This window comes from Choloepus didactylus, chromosome 2, assembly GCF_015220235.1.
Source record: "Choloepus didactylus isolate mChoDid1 chromosome 2, mChoDid1.pri, whole genome shotgun sequence".
In the NCBI taxonomy this organism is placed as follows: Eukaryota; Metazoa; Chordata; class Mammalia; order Pilosa; family Megalonychidae; genus Choloepus; species Choloepus didactylus.
The window spans coordinates 11,796,342-11,812,552 of record NC_051308.1 but is presented as its reverse complement, the minus strand read 5'-3'; the positions used below and the strand labels follow the sequence as shown (position 1 = coordinate 11,812,552).

Here is a 16,211-nt window from a genome sequence, read left to right as displayed (position 1 = left end):
GAGAGATAAAACTTGGTGAGTGAAGCTTTTACAGAATCTCAGGTAGGGACCTAGGTATTTGGGGACTACTTTTGGTAAGGGCATGGCATGCTGTGGCCATTTGGGATGTCTAGCTGGAGCTTGCATAAGAGAAACCTCCAGGATATCCTCTCGACTCTATTTGGGATCTCTCAGCCACTGTGACCTCAGCTTGTTACCTTTCTTTTCTCCCTCTTTTGGTCAAGTAGGCATTTTCAATCCTTTACTACCAGGGCCATAGCCTGTCCTTTTGAAGCTTTGAAGCCAGGTATCGACTTCTCCTCTCTAGCTATGAATCCCTTAGATGGCATCTTCTTCCAACAGAAGGCTTGTCTTGTCCACACTGAAAATCTGTCATTTATTGCAGCAACCTTCATCAATTAGTTTAGCTAGATCTTCTGGATAACTTGCTGCAGCTTCCACCTTAGTACTTTCTGCTTCATCTTGCACGTTCATGTTATGGATACAGTTTCTTTCCTTAAACTTCATGAACAAATCCCTGCTAGCTTCAAACTTTTTTTCTGCAGCTTACTCAACTCTCTTAGCCTTCCAAAAATTGAACACTGTTACGGCCTTGCTCTAAATTAGGCTTTGGCTTCAGGGAATGTTGTGGCTGGTTTGATTTTCTATCCAGACCACTAAAACTTTCTCCATATGAGCAATAAGGCTGTTTTGCTTTCTTATTATGCATGTGTTCACTGGAGTAGCACTTTTTAATTTCCTTCAAGAACTTTTCCCTTGCATTCACAACTTGGCTGTTTGGCATAAGAGGCCTAGCTTTCGGACAATCTTGGCTTTTAACATGCCTTCCTCATTAAGCTTAATCATTTCTAGCTTCTGATTTAAAGTGAGAGAGGTGCAACTCTTCCCTTCATTTGAACACTTAGAGGCCACTGTAGGGTTATTAATTGGCCTAATTTTAATATTATTCTGTTTCAGGGAATAGGGAGGTCCAAGAAGAGGGTGAGAGACAGGGCTGGTTGGAACACAAACATTTACTGATTAAGTTTGCCGTTTTATATGGGCATGGATCATGGCTCACTCACAATTACAACAGTAACATCAAAAATCACTTAGCACAGATCACCATAACAGATACAATACCAAAGAAAAATTTTGAAATATTGTGAGAATTGCTAAAATATGACCCAGAGACATGAAGCAAGAACATGCTATTAGAAAAATGTTGCCAACAGACTTACTCGACGCAGGGTTGCCACAAACCTTCAATTTGTAACATACTCAATGTCCATGAAGCGCAATAAAATGAGGTATGCCTGGAACAACATTTCTAACCAGGGACACAATCAGTTTGAGGTACGGTAACCTATATTCCTTACTGAAGCTCTGGCACTATATCTGAGACTCTTATGGCTTCAAATAACCAGAGTCATTTCCCGTGGCTTGGGAGGAGGTGAGAAGGTAAACCAGATGGTCTTTCCCTTCTGTCCTGACAGACAGCATTTTAGAGGGAACTCAGCAATGGATTTGGGTCTGGAATCTGGTTTCCGGCTCAGCTCCATCACTCACCAGCTGTGTTACCTGGGGACTATTACATAACCCCTGGAAGTCTTCCACTTCCTCATAAGTAAAATGGGAGCATTGTGAAGATTAAAGGAGATGATAGATGTGAAATGCTCTGTGACTTCTCACAGGTTACAGCACACAGATATTAAATCACTGTAATTCTCAGTCGTCATTGGGGCTGATGAGGCAGAAAAAGAAAGTAGAAACCTATCTGAAAAGGGGAGAGAAAGAGGGGAAAACAGCCATCCTGTGATGGCCTATCTCAAAGGCAGACTGAAATCCAAACATGCAAGTCAGAAACTTCCTGCACTGAAAACATTAAGCACTCATGGATACCATCTAAATAAGGTCAGCCAAAGAAGAAAGTAGCGGAGGGTTATGATGGTGAAGCAGCAGAGAATTGGTTTGTTTCAATCCAGACAGATGGAGTTCTAATTTAATGAGGTCTTGAGGGATTTCAAAGATCAGAAGTGGAGATACCAGATATTTTATATGAATAATAAATAGGAATATAATTTTTACAATAGTTTAGTGACAAACGTCAAGATAAAAGGAACAGAGGAAGACACTCCTGTAAAATGGCCTCCGGGGTAATGCTGATTTCAACTTCAAAACAAAATGCAAAGTTGAATATAATTTATCTTCCACTTCCATCACAGTGAGCTGGTAGCCACAGGTGGGACCAAAGTTGCAGCCCAAAGGAAGAGGGACCCCTGTCCATGGGCTGTGGAGCCTGAACTCAAGTTGGGGGCTTCTGTAGCTTCTAGGATGGGTCTCCTTAAAAGAGGATCCCACCCAGGGGGTAGACCCTTAGAGGGGCCTGTTAATTTAGAGAAAGGCATAATCACTGCTGAAGACAAGGGAGACCAACACACACACACACACACACACACACACACACACACACACACACCATTTCTCTGGTATAATTATTAAACTCCACACACACACACACACACACACACCATTTCTCTGGTATAATTATTAAACTCCAGAACTGAAGGTTAGGGACGGAGGTTCTATTAATTTAATCTTAAAGATGTACCTCCTTACCCCTGAGCCTGACAAGATAATATTTACAACTCACATTATCTGTCCCTCAAATAATGAGGGACAGTTTTGAAACAGCACAGCCTGACTGGTGAGAACTGGCTGCAACACCAGAAATGCCAGACACTTCTTTCCTCCAACTTTCCATTCCACCTGACATAGCAATGCAGGGAATACCTTGACACCTATCCTCCCGCCCCCTGCCTCCACCCCCACTCCTAGTTCTGCTTGTCACAATAACAATCTCTGTAAAACAGTTGATTACATGCTCTGGGAAGGTCTCATATAAAACTATCATTATGATAAATAAGTTTGTATCTCTTATATCTCTGTACTAAGGAACTTAAGCCTTTTCCACAGACTTCCAAACTGGATGAAAATCCTGTTACTTTTACATTTATAATTACTACCCATCAAGACAAAAATGACAACCACCATTTCTTAAAACTACACATTCCAGAGGCACATTAAGCCTTCGCACACATTATCTCATTTAATCCTCACAACTCCACCATACAGGTATGATTATTTCTATTTAACATAGGAAGCTAAGAGAGACTATGTAACTAATAAAGGAAAGGGCTAGGATTCTCACCCATACCTGTCTAACTCCACAGCTAGCGCTGTTACTACAAAGTGCTGCCTCTCTCTTCAGTGTATTTTCAGACAATAGTATAAAGAATGCATAATATCCCACTGAAAAATTTAATTTTGTATCAATCATGAATAAAGTAATGAGCCCAAATTCCCTCTTAATCTGTTCAGTCAAGGCTATTTTACTCAGAAATGAACCGAAGGACATGTCTATAGAAAAAGCAAATGGACAAAAGGAAAACAGGCTGCATAAACGGCAAATGGGTAATGGCCTGCATGATTCATAATCTACAGGTCATGGGGGCCCAAAAGCAGAGATAAATTAGGCAAGTAGTACTGTGAGATAAAGATGAGACTGCAGTAAGTGAGCATATGTTAAAGGTGAGGGAGGACTGTACACTGTGTATCACACATTGGTGAGGAAAACTTAGAATTCTCAGCCAAGTAGCAGTGAAAGGACTTAAAAGATGAAAGAATTGAAAACTAGATACCAGGAGAAAAGAAATTTAGGGTATAGTACTCACTCACCTGGCCAAGTCAGAGACAGTTTACTTCTGCAATGGGAGGAAAACCTGCTAATTTTGTTTTTACAGCATATACTCCATAGAGGTAAAAAAAAAAAGCAAAATAAATTAAATGCTGGTACCTTTGTTGTAATAATTTTTAAGGCTATGTTAGAAAAATGAGGAAGAATTTACAGATAGTAAGAGTTGCCCCTCTTCTCTGAAGATTCTGAGGTATCGTTGTAGGGAAAATTATTGCATTAATTAAGTTAGACAATAGAACCACAACTTCTCAAGATTCCTTTACATTCTATAAGTCCAGAGAAAAACCTTTATAATCTGTCATCTCAGTTTTTAAAAATCGCATTTCCTCGCTGGTGCTAATTTTCCCTGTTTGTTTACCAGGATTCCAGCTTACAGAGCCCTCACTATGACTGTTCTGTTGAGTTTCAGAAAGAACATGAGTTGGAAGAAAGGTAACTGCACATGGTTGCAGACGGGGATGTGGGATGGCTACTAAAGCCAAGCTTGATTTAGGGGCCTTGCAATCATTATTTCTGTAGCTCTGTCCTCTGGGTTCAGGCATCCACTGCCTGTTTGTCTACAGTACCCTTTCTTCCTGGGAAATTCCCACCTATCCCCCACACTCAGTACCCTTTCTTCCTGGGAATTTCCCTCCTATCTCCCACTGCAGAAGAGAAAAGACCAAATGTTCAACTGCAAGAAACCTTACAGGGCACACACAGGCACAACTCCCACAGATTAATATTTTTGTTTGAACAGCTGCTGTCTGCTAGGGAAAAAAGCAGTTGTAAATTTGTGGACTTAGTCTCTTTCTCATATTGTACAAAATGACTATTTTTAGAACCAATGCCTAGAACTGTGAAGTTGATGACATCTAAGTCTTAATTTGCGTAGGGAAGCTCACATAATGTGTGCATCTAAATCTGAGGCAAAAGGGCAAGAAAATGAACTGTGTTTCAAGGAGTGATAGTATGGTGGAAATCTAGTGCTTTTGTCAGTTGATTGAGAGGTATTACTCAGCTGAAGAGGATGCATTATTCATAATGAAGATTTGGTGGTAAGGTGGCTAATGCACAGTCAAATTGTTCCTCTCAAGTATCTCACTTTCTAGAAGCCTGATGCCGAGCTACTGAAAAGGAGTGGAAGCTAGTTTCTCTACCTTGCTACAACAATATGGAATGTATTAGTCAATGTTTAGTGTTGACTCCTTACTATGGCATATGAAAGCATGATAAATACCTCCCTAGCCATATCTCCTGCCACATTAAACAATACATGCTATGCCTACATTGAATCATTTATTCAACGATTGAGGCATCAATGAGTCATTTAGTGAATATTTGTTACATGTATACAATAGGCTAGATACACTCAAGGTATTAGGGGATCAACATCAAATAAAGTAAAAGTTCCCTGTCTTCATACCTTCTAGAAGGGAGAAGCGTGGGAAGGAGATAAAGATCTTAATCATTCTGCCATAATACAATGGCAGGTAGTAAGAAGGGCTGTGAAGTAAAAACTGAGTAGAATAAGGGGCTAGAGAAAGACTAAGGGGGTCATTTCAGACTGAGGGGGGCAGAGAAGGCTGCTCCGAGGGGTTGAGTTGGAGCATAGGACTGACTGAAATGAGGGAGTTTATTTTTTACTGGAATTGAAAGCTGTCTCACTATATTCCTATTTTTGTATACAGCACTGAGTTGAATGGAGTCCTCCCCAAATTTTAAGAGGACTAAAAAGCATGGTGACCTTTGCATATTAAAAATAAGCTATTCAAGCAGAATTAAAATCAAGAGAAAACGAAAAAGGTAAAAACCAACTATACTGGCCCAAGACAGGGAAAATGAGGCCGCCTAAAGCCCAGTTCTCTGGTTGCTTCTGGCCCTGGCTGAGGACTGGCTATCCAGCCAGCTGAGGTGTCAGATCTCTTTAATGCCAGAGGACTCACCTGGTCTCCCCACAGCCAGCCATACCCCAGACTACAACAGAAAGAACCAAAGAATGGCTAGTTGACAACTGTCCATGCATCCATCCAATGAACAAATGTTTACTAGCATGTACTACATTCCAGGCAATGTGATGGCAGAAGGGTCACAACGGTAAACAAGGCAATCGCTCCTTCAGTCCCAAATCCACAGGGTCTCTGGTGCCTATGCTGATCCTGCCACACACACTAGCCTAATGCTAATGGTTTCAGCTTCCCTGGAATGGCTTCATCACTTACAACTACTTGGCTTCTAAAACAGGAATTTGAATTTCCCACTCAGCCACACTTCCCATCTTGTTTTTAACACTTTCTCTTGAACATGCCTTTTCATTACTTTATATTTCCCAGTCTCAAGTCATGAGGCCTATGCCTCTCAGTATGCATGGCTGGCCATTTCCACAGCATCCTTAGTGGCTCCCTAGATTCCTTCTATTTTTTGTCATTCTGCTGTACCACACCTTTCCAATTCCTAAATTGTGCTGATCTGGATTAACTACGTTATCTTCTGACTCTGGGCATTGTAGAGAAGGCATGGACAGTGTTGACTCACTTTGAAGTCATGCTATTCAGCTTCGGGTATGACTTTAACTCAGCTTATGATCTCAAATGGCTTCCTTATCATATTCCCCACGGCACCAATGCCCAATTTTCACTGTGCTTTTAATCTCTGTCCTTTAGTTTTTGGAGAGTATTGATGTTGTCCTACAAGGTCTGCTTCAGGTCCCTCCTTTCCTTAAAAATTCTTTGGCTCTTCCCACAATCTCTCCTACCTGCACATGGTTTCTAGATTAACCTCCCATTCCTCTCAAACCCATACCTGCCAACCTGCACTGGGTCCTTGCTCCACGCTGTTCTTTTGTTCCTTACTTTTTCTTTCTCTCCCAAAGTCTTATTATTTGCTTATAAACATGGTCATGTCTCCCCATCTCAGGTTACCATGAGCCCTTCTTCCTTTCACTGAAAGCCTTTTCAAACAGTAGTCTACACTTACTGCCAGCATGCTTCACTAGCTGCTTAGTCTCTAATTCTGTCTTGTCTTCCACAGCTATTCCTCCACCACAGAGAACAATGCTTGGCACATAATAGATAGGTTCAATAAACACTGACCAAACTTCTGCAATATCATTTCCATTGCTATTATTCTACTGAAACCACTCTACCAAACTTCTAACCTCTAAATCTACTTTTCTCATGTCTACACTCAACTGTTTTCTTCTTGCTGGGCATACTCTCCTTCACTGGTTTGCTATGATACTCCTCTTTTAGTTCTCTCTTCCTTCTGCTGCTTGTTAAATGAAGGCTCTTATCTGACCACCTAAAGTTCTATACTTGGCCCTTTCCTCATTTCCCCTTTTCCTCCATTTATTCCCTTGGCTTTTATCCAATCTTATTTCTCCAACTATGGCTTCTAGGCTGACGACTCCAAATCTTTATCTTTAATCCCAACTTCCTACCTGAGTCACAGACCCACATGCCAACTGCCTTCTACGTATCTCCATTCAGACATGAGATCTGGGCACCTCTCTAGGGCTTCTGATACCCTGATTTTACTGGTACTGGCACCTTCATCTTCTTGGGTGACACAAAGCCAAGTCTCTAATGGATCTCTGAATCCTGTCTCCGTCACTCTGTTTTCACTGTCCTTGTTTTCTCCCTCATTCCTTTTGGCTGACATTAGGACAAAAGTGCTGCCAAATTTATCTTCCAAAAGCCCTGCTCTGCCTCATCCTTGATCACAAATCAAAAATACAAAATAAAACAGAAAAGCAAATTAATTCTAAACACCTTAATAAAAGATTCAAGTACTGACCCAATCTGGTCCCAAAGCACTTTTCCAATCTTATTTCCTATCATGTCTATACTTTAGTCAGGCTATATTCTATTTCAAAATGTTATTTATTGTTTTGTTTTTTAGAAATCATGTTATGATGATTGCCGGCAGCTCAAGAAATGAAGAGATAATAATACAAATGGCAAATGATTTTAAGTTATCAGACCCCCAAGGATTGCTTAACTTACCACGGCAATGCCTAGAAAGAAGGTTTATCCACTCATTTGGCCAGTGTTTACTGAGAGTCTAACCCACGCCAGGCACAGCCCAAGCCCCTGAGTCACAGGTGGGGAGGACATCTGAGGCTGCTGTACTCATGTCCCTCGCATCCCAGTGGGATGAAACAAGTAAACAAATGATAACAGCATTTCAGATGATGATAAGTGCTGTGACAGAAACAGCACACTAGAGTAGACAGTAACTCTGAGGGAGTAGAGTACTTTAGAGGGAGTGCCATGGAGGCCTCTCCTAGGAGAAGAGATGAGCTAAGGCCTGAACGTTTGAAGAGGAGTCAGTTTTGAGCAAAGCCAGGGAGGAGGAGTCTAGGCAGATGAGTTGGCAAGGGAAAGGCCTTGAAGATGGCAATAAGGAGGCCAGCCTGGCTAGTGCTTGGAGAACAAGAGAGAGATTACGTTGGATGAGGCTGAGGGAAGGCAGGGCAGACAGCTTGTAGGGTCTTGTGAGGGTTTGCAGGGGGAAGCCACTGAGGAGTTTAAGAAAGACTGACATGCTGAGTGGAAACCTTCCGATATGGTATGATGGTGCTGGGTTATGGAATGGTAAATGCTCCAAACAAAAACACTGCTAGATATTGTGCTTATTATTTTGGCTGAGTGTGCAGGACTCCAAAAAGGAGTAAATTCAGTTTCTCTTTAATGTATTTCCTTAGCTCATGAAGTAGCAAAATTGCCCTATGAAACATTCTAATGTAGCTTTAGACCTAGCACTTTGCATGTGGGCTGCTGGTTTTTTAAGTGGCTTTTTCATTCATAATATCTTGATAAAAGTTTATTGAATGCCTATTATGTGTAAGGCATTGTGGATACAACAACAAACAGGATGGACAAGGACCCTGCTCTTCATGACCTTACAAACAGACCTTCAATGATTAATTACAAGTTTGATGAGCATTACCAAAAATGTAAGAACAGGAGTCAATATAATTTAACAGCCAGGGAAATCAGAAGAGCCCTCTGTAGAAGTGATGTTTATGGTCAAACACAAGCAAAGACACACTGGAGCTGGTCAAGTGAAGTGTGGGAGAGCAGCGCAGCAGAAAGCCTGGAAGAGAGCTAGTGTGTGGCACATCCAATGACCTGAAAAATCCAGAATGGCAGGATCAGAGGAGGATGGGGTGGAGAGGGTGTATGGTCAGTTTTTAGAGGTCTATGTGAAGTACACAGGAAATTTTGGACTTAATCCTCTGGCTGCACAATGAACATTGGTTTAGAAGGGGAGGGAGAGGCTTAAGCATTCCAGGTGAGATGATGAAAGCTTGAACTAGGAGATGGTCGTCGATGTAGGCACTGAAATATCTAGGAGGTAACATCTCCAAGATTCAATGGATATAGGAATCATCAAGAGGACAGAGTTAAGGATGAACAACTGAGATAATGATGCCACATTCTAAAGGGGGAGCACATTTGCAAGGTGGAATATTTGAGGTTTGAAATGCTTGTGAGACAGTGAAATGGAGATGTGTAGTAAGCAGCTGGGTATAGCCAGATCTTTTTCCTATGCTTCAGACCTTTATAGGGACAGTAATTAAAGCTATAGGGGTGGCTGAAATTCTCTAAAGAGTGCTGAGTGAGATAAGAAGAGAGCCCAGGCAGAGACGGAAAAATTTCCATGAACAGCAGGTAGAAGACTCCTTTCCTCCAAGTGATCACAGCACCTGGCAAAGATTTCTACTTCAAAACTTAAAGCATTTATGTGTAACTATTTGTCTATCTTCCTTCAGTAGCCTCTGAGCTCCCAGGAGATAGGGATCTTGTCTTCTTTCCTCATACCTGAAACACTAGCAGTCAGAGCTAAGTGCCACACATATAGGAGGCCCTCAACATATGTTTGCTAGAGACTCGAATGAATGAACTTACTTCTGGAATTTTCTGGTATCTAATTCAGACTAATGATAAACACCAACCTACTCACTGCCCATGCATTTGGCTAGGGAATAGAATAAAGAATTCTGTTTCAAAGGCCAAAACTTCTTTTTTGCCTTATTTCTCCTGGTGTATACAATGTAATTAAATTAAAGTCAAAAGAGTAGAATAAAGTTTATTAAAGATAATTATAAGGGGTATAACCAATCCAAGCATATTTAATGGAGAGTGCAAGGATCCTAGGACACAGATGCCACTTACTGAAAGCAGTTACAATGACGGAAACGTCTACGTGTACCTCAAGCGTGCCCTTACCTGCACGAGCGTATCCAGTGTGAAGATGTGTTCCCCACGGACATTATAGAACTTGACCAGGGCACTCTTCAGAAGAGGACCATTGGGAAGTTCACCCAGCTGGCTTTGTCGCTCCATGCCAGCAACTGCCAGCAAGTCTCCCTGGGTGCACCACTGGGCCACCACCTCTGAAATCACAAAGAAGAAGTGGTTAACAAGGGGATACGGCTGCCCTGAACTCCCCCTTAGCAATGCAATCATTTATCTTAGTAGTTTAAAAAAAATAGAGATGCTAAGAAAAGACAGTTGTAACTCTTTCCCTTTGCTCAGGGAAGACAATAACTACCCATTTCTCTGAAGACAATACAAACATTTAAAAACAGGTGTTTATTACAGGAAAGGAGATTGCAGTTCCTTAAACACAAACCCTGGTATGATAATGTCAGCATGTTCAGTATCTATCTCCAATAGCATTTCCATAAAAAGTAGAACACTCTTTTTCATAAAGAGCAGGTAAGATAAAAACTACATGACTGAACATCATGTAAGTGCTTTTCCCACTGCTATGTTCCCCATTCTCTGAGATGACTCAAAGAGTCTGTAATGCTAGGAGTAAAAGGTAAACCAAAAACAAAGCCTAGGTTTAGATTTATTTGATTTTTGTGCACCCTTGGGCCGATAAAGTTCAGATCAAGGACATACAGGCATATGGAGGAACTGATTTTTACTCAACATTTCATAATATTGCGGTGGCTTAGGAAAGAATACTAAACAAGGTGTTAGTACATATGAGATTTGTGGCATATTTTTCAACAAAATAACATGAACCAGATATGGTTTACACAGAGATCCCTGAAATCTAGGACTAAGTGGCCCACTTTGTGGAGGTGAGATTGAATTTAAAGAAGGTGTTCACTCAGAAGGTATTTCAGAGCCAGGAGTAGAATTTCGTGGCTCCTGGGAGCTACCAGATCGTAAATTGTCACAACACCCCTGTCTTACCCATGTTCAATGATGACCTGGAAGTAAATACCAGTGTGTTCTGAGGTCACAGATGTTCTTTTATTTCCTACGAGAACTGGAGAGCATTCTCTAGGACAAGACTGTTCTCTAGACCCAGGGAATCAAGAGCTTTCTTGTCAAGTTAGCAACAGAGCAGAAACTAGCAAGAAAAAGGTAACAGAGGGCTGAGCTAAAGCAGATAAGTAAAAACACAAATGAAAAATGTCAATAATGTGACGTTTAGTGAAACATCAATAAAAATGTTTTTCTTCCTTTTTTTATTTTACTAAAAGGATATGAATGAGGTTAAGTACAAACCAGGAAATGAAAAATAACTGAAAAGAATCAAGTAAGTATCCTAGTGAATAATACTTTTTAAAAATTGGGAGGGGGAAGCCAGAAGTTTGGGCTTATACTAAAATGTGTTCTAATCTACCTAGTGAAAAACCTGATAATGACAATAATGTTGAAACTGCCTTTTCTGGATGGTAGCTTTAGATACACAGGAAAATCAATGGAGAAGCAACTAACTCTAGCAGGCAAAGAGACAACAAAGAAGATGAGTTCTAAATGCTTAAAATGTGGAAATATCACTGAAACATTGTAGAATAAAGAGGATAGCACTAAGTTGCCAAGGCTTCTCCCTTCTGTTTAGCAGGTATGTGAATAACTGTTCCATTCTCTTATTAAAAAAAAAAATTGTTCCCATTTTGTTACAAGATGTTTTTTCCCAATCCTTCATGGCTGACCGAGCTACGCAAACCGTTCAGTGGTTGTTCAAAGAATAAAAGAAAAACTCTGAGCCCTCAAGGGCATTCTGTTTACTAAGTGGGTTGTATTTAGCCAAGGTTAAGACTGATTCCAAAAATTCATGAGCAAACTTTCAGGGATTACTTTAATGCAATTAGAAAGTTAAATTGAGGCCACTGTAGTCTACAACAAGTTGCTCTTTTAAAAAGAATAAATTCTGGGAGGCGGGGCAAGATGGCAGACTGGTGAGCTGTGTTTTAGTTACTCCTCCAGGAAAGAAGGTAGAAAGCCAGGAACTGCGTGGACTGGATACCACAGAGCAATCTGTCTTTGGGCATACTTCATACAACACTCATGAAAATGTCGAACTGCTGAGATCAGCGAAATCTGTAAGTTTTTGCGGCCAGGGGACCCGCGCCCCTCCCTGCCAGGCTCAGTCCCGTGGGAGGAGGGGCTGTCAGCTCCGGGAAGGAGAAGGGAGAACTGCAGTGGCAGCCCTTATCGGAAACTCATTCTACTGATCCAAACTCCAACCATAGATAGACTGAGACCAGACACCAGAGAATCTGAGAGCAGCCAGCCCAGCAGAGAGGAGACAGGCATAGAAAAAAAAAAACAACACAAAAAACTCCAAAATAAAAGCAGAGGATTTTTGGAGTTCTGGTGAACACAGAAAGGGGAAGGGCGGAGCTCAGGCCTTGAGGCGCATATGCAAATCCCGAAGAAAAGCTGATCTCTCTGCCCTGTGGACCTTTCCTTAATGGCCCTGGTTGCTCTGTCTATTAGCATTTCAATAACCCATTAGATCTCTGAGGAGGGCCCTTTTTTTTTCTTTTTTTCTTTTTTTTTTTTTTAATCCTTTTTTCTTTTTCTAAAACAATTACTCTAAGAAGCCCAATACAGAAAGCTTCAAAGACTTTCAATTTGGGCGTGTCAAGTCAGGAGCAGAACTGGGAGAGCTCTGAGACAAAAGGCAATAATCCAGTGGCTGAGAAAATTCACTAAACACCACGGCTTCCCAGGAAAAGGGGGGTGTCTGCTCACAGCCATCATCCTGGTGGACAGGAAACACTCCTGCTCATCGCCAGCCCCATAGCCCAGAGCTGCCCCAAACAACCCAGTGTGACGGAAGTGCTTCAAATAACAGGCACACACCACAAAACTGGGCGTGGACATTAGCCTTCCCTGCAACCTCAGCTGATTGTCCCAGAGTTGAGAATGTGGAGCAGTGTGAATTAACAAAGCCCCACTCAGCCATCATTTGAGCAGACTGGGAGCCTCCCTACAAAGCCCAGCAGCCCAGAACTGCCCTGGGGGGACGGCACTCACCTGTGACACAGCACAGTCATCCCTCAACAGAGGACCCGGGGTGCACAGCCTGGAAGAGGGGCCCACTTGCAAGTCTCAGGAGCCATACGCCAATACCAAGGACTTGTGGGTCAGTGGCAGAGACAAACTGTGGCAGGACTGAACTGAAGGATTAGACTATTGCAGCAGCTTTAAAACTCTAGGATCACCAGGGACATTTGATTGTTAGGGCCACCCCCCCTCCCCGACTGCCCAGAAACACGCCCCATATACAGGGCAGGCAACACCAACTACACATGCAAGCTTGGTATACCAATTGGGCCCCACAAGACTCACTCCCCCACTCACCAAAAAGGCTAAGCAGGGGAGAACTGGCTTGTGGAGAACAGGTGGCTCGTGGACGCCACCTGCTGGTTAGTTAGAGAAAGTGTACTCCACGAAGCTGTAGATCTGATAAATTAGAGATAAGGACTTCAATAGGTCTACAAACCCTAAAAGAACCCTATCAAGTTCAGCAAATGCCACGAGGCCAAAAACAACAGAAAATTATAAAGCATATGAAAAAACCAGACGATATGGATAACCCAAGCCCAAGCACCCAAATCAAAACACCAGCAGAGACACAGCACCTAGAGCAGCTACTCAAAGAACTAAAGATGAACAATGAGACCATAGTACGGGATATAAAGGAAATCAAGAAGACTCTAGAAGAGCATAAAGAAGACACTGCAAGACTAAATAAAAAAATGGATGATCTTATGGAAATTAAAGAAACTGTTGACCAAATTAAAAAGACTCTGGACACTCATACTACAAGACTAGAGGAAGTTGAACAACAAATCAGTGACCTGGAAGATGACAGAATGGAAAATGAAAGCATAAAAGAAAGAATAGGGAAAAAAATTGAAAAAATCGAAATGGACCTCAGGGATATGATAGATAATATGAAACATCCAAATATAAGACTCATTGGTGTCTCAGAAGGGGAAGAAAAGGGTAAAAGTCTAGGAAGAGTATTCAAAGAAATTGTTGGGGAAAACTTCCCAAATCTTCTAAACAACATAAATACACAAATCATAAATGCTCAGCGAACTCCAAATAGAATAAATCCAAATAAATCCACTCCGAGACATATTCTGATCACACTGTCAAACACAGAAGAGAAGGAGCAAGTTCTGAAAGCAGCAAGAGAAAAGCAATTCACCACATACAAAGGAAACAGTATAAGACTAAGTAGTGACTACTCAGCAGCCACCATGGAGGCGAGAAGGCAGTGGCAAGATATATTTAAAATTCTGAGTGAGAAAAATTTCCAGCCAAGAATACTTTATCCAGCAAAGCTCTCCTTCAAATTTGAGGGAGAGCTTTAATTTTTCACAGACAAACAAATGCTGAGAGAATTTGCTAACAAGAGACCTGCCCTACTGGAGATACTAAAGGGAGCCCTACAGACAGAGAAACAAAGAAAGGACAGACAGACTTGGAGAAAGGTTCAGTACTAAAGAGATTCGGTATGGGTACAACAAAGGATATTAATAGACAGAGGGGAAAAATATGACAAACATAAACCAAAGGATAAGATGGCTGATTCAAGAAATGCCTTCACGGTCATAACGTTGAATGTAAATGGATTAAACTCCCCAATTAAAAGATATAGATTTGCAGAATGGATCAAAAAAAATGAACCATCAATATGTTGCATACAAGAGACTCATCTTAGACACAGGGACACAAAGAAACTGAAAGTGAAAGGATGGAAAAAAATATTTCATGCAAGCTACAGCCAAAAGAAAGCAGGTGTAGCAATATTAATCTCAGATAAAATAGACTTCAAATGCAGGGATGTTTTGAGAGACAAAGAAGGCCACTACATACTAATAAAAGGGGCAATTCAGCAAGACGAAATAACAATCGTAAATGTCTATGCACCCAATCAAGGTGCCACAAAATACATGAGAGAAACCCTGGCAAAACTAAAGGAAGCAATTGATGTTTCCACAATAATTGTGGGAGACTTCAACACATCACTCTCTCCTATAGATAGATCAACCAGACAGAAGACCAATAAGGAAATTGAAAACCTAAACAATCTGATAAATGAATTAGATTTAACAGACATATACAGGACATTACATCCCAAATCAACAGGATACACATACTTTTCTAGTGCTCATGGAACTTTCTCCAGAATAGATCATATGCTGGGACATAAAACAAGCCTCAATAAATTTAAAAAGATGAAATTATTCAAAGCACATTCTCTGACCACAATGGAATACAATTAGAAGTCAATAACCATCAGAGACTTAGAAAATTCACAAATACCTGGAGGTTAAACAACACACTCCTAAACAATCAGTGGGTTAAAGAAGAAATAGCAAGAGAAATTGCTAAATATATAGAGACGAATGAAAATGAGAACACAACATACCAAAATCTATGGGATGCAGCAAAAGCAGTGCTAAGGGGGAAATTTATAGCACTAAACGCATATATTAAAAAGGAAGAAAGAGCCAAAATCAAAGAACTAATGGATCAACTGAAGAAGCTAGAAAGTGAACAGCAAACTAATCCTAAACCAAGTAGAAGAAAAGAAATAACAAGGATTAAAGCAGAAATAAATGACACAGAGAACAAAAAAACAATAGAGAGGATAAATATCACCAAAAGTTGGTTCTTTGAGAAGATCAACAAGATTGACAAGCCCCTAGCTAGACTGACAAAATCAAAAAGAGAGAAGACCCATATAAACAAAATAATGAATGAAAAAGGTGACATAACTGCAGATCCTGAAGAAATTAAAAAAATTATAAGAGGATATTATGAACAACTGTATGGCAACAAACTGGACAATGTAGAAGAAATGGACAATTTCCTGGAAACATATGAACAACCTAGACTGACCAGAGAAGAAATAGAAGACCTCAACCAACCCATCACAAGCAAAGAGATCCAATCAGTCATCAAAAATCTTCCCACAAATAAATGCCCAGGGCCAGATGGCTTCACAGGGGAATTCTACCAAACTTTCCAGAAAGAACTGACACCAATCTTACTCAAACTCTTTCAAAACATTGAAGAAAAGGGAACACTACCTAACTCATTTTATGAGGCTAACATCAATCTAATACCAAAACCAGGCAAAGATGCTACAAAAAAGGAAAACTACCGGCCAATCTCCCTAATGAATATAGATGCAAAAATCCTCAACAAAATACTTGCAA

The 16,211-nt window shown here is 40.9% G+C and overlaps 1 protein-coding gene across 3 annotated transcripts in view; it reads right to left on the bottom strand.

The window, feature by feature from the left end:
* Positions 1-16,211, bottom strand: part of TULP4 (TUB like protein 4) — a 336,350-nt gene that overhangs the window by 30,377 nt on the left and 289,762 nt on the right. For all 3 annotated transcript variants that reach the window (XM_037820591.1, XM_037820601.1, XM_037820610.1), the window contains one exon: positions 9,949-10,115. In XM_037820591.1, the coding sequence (XP_037676519.1) occupies positions 9,949-10,115 (167 nt within the window). The remainder of the gene's footprint in view (positions 1-9,948; positions 10,116-16,211) is intronic.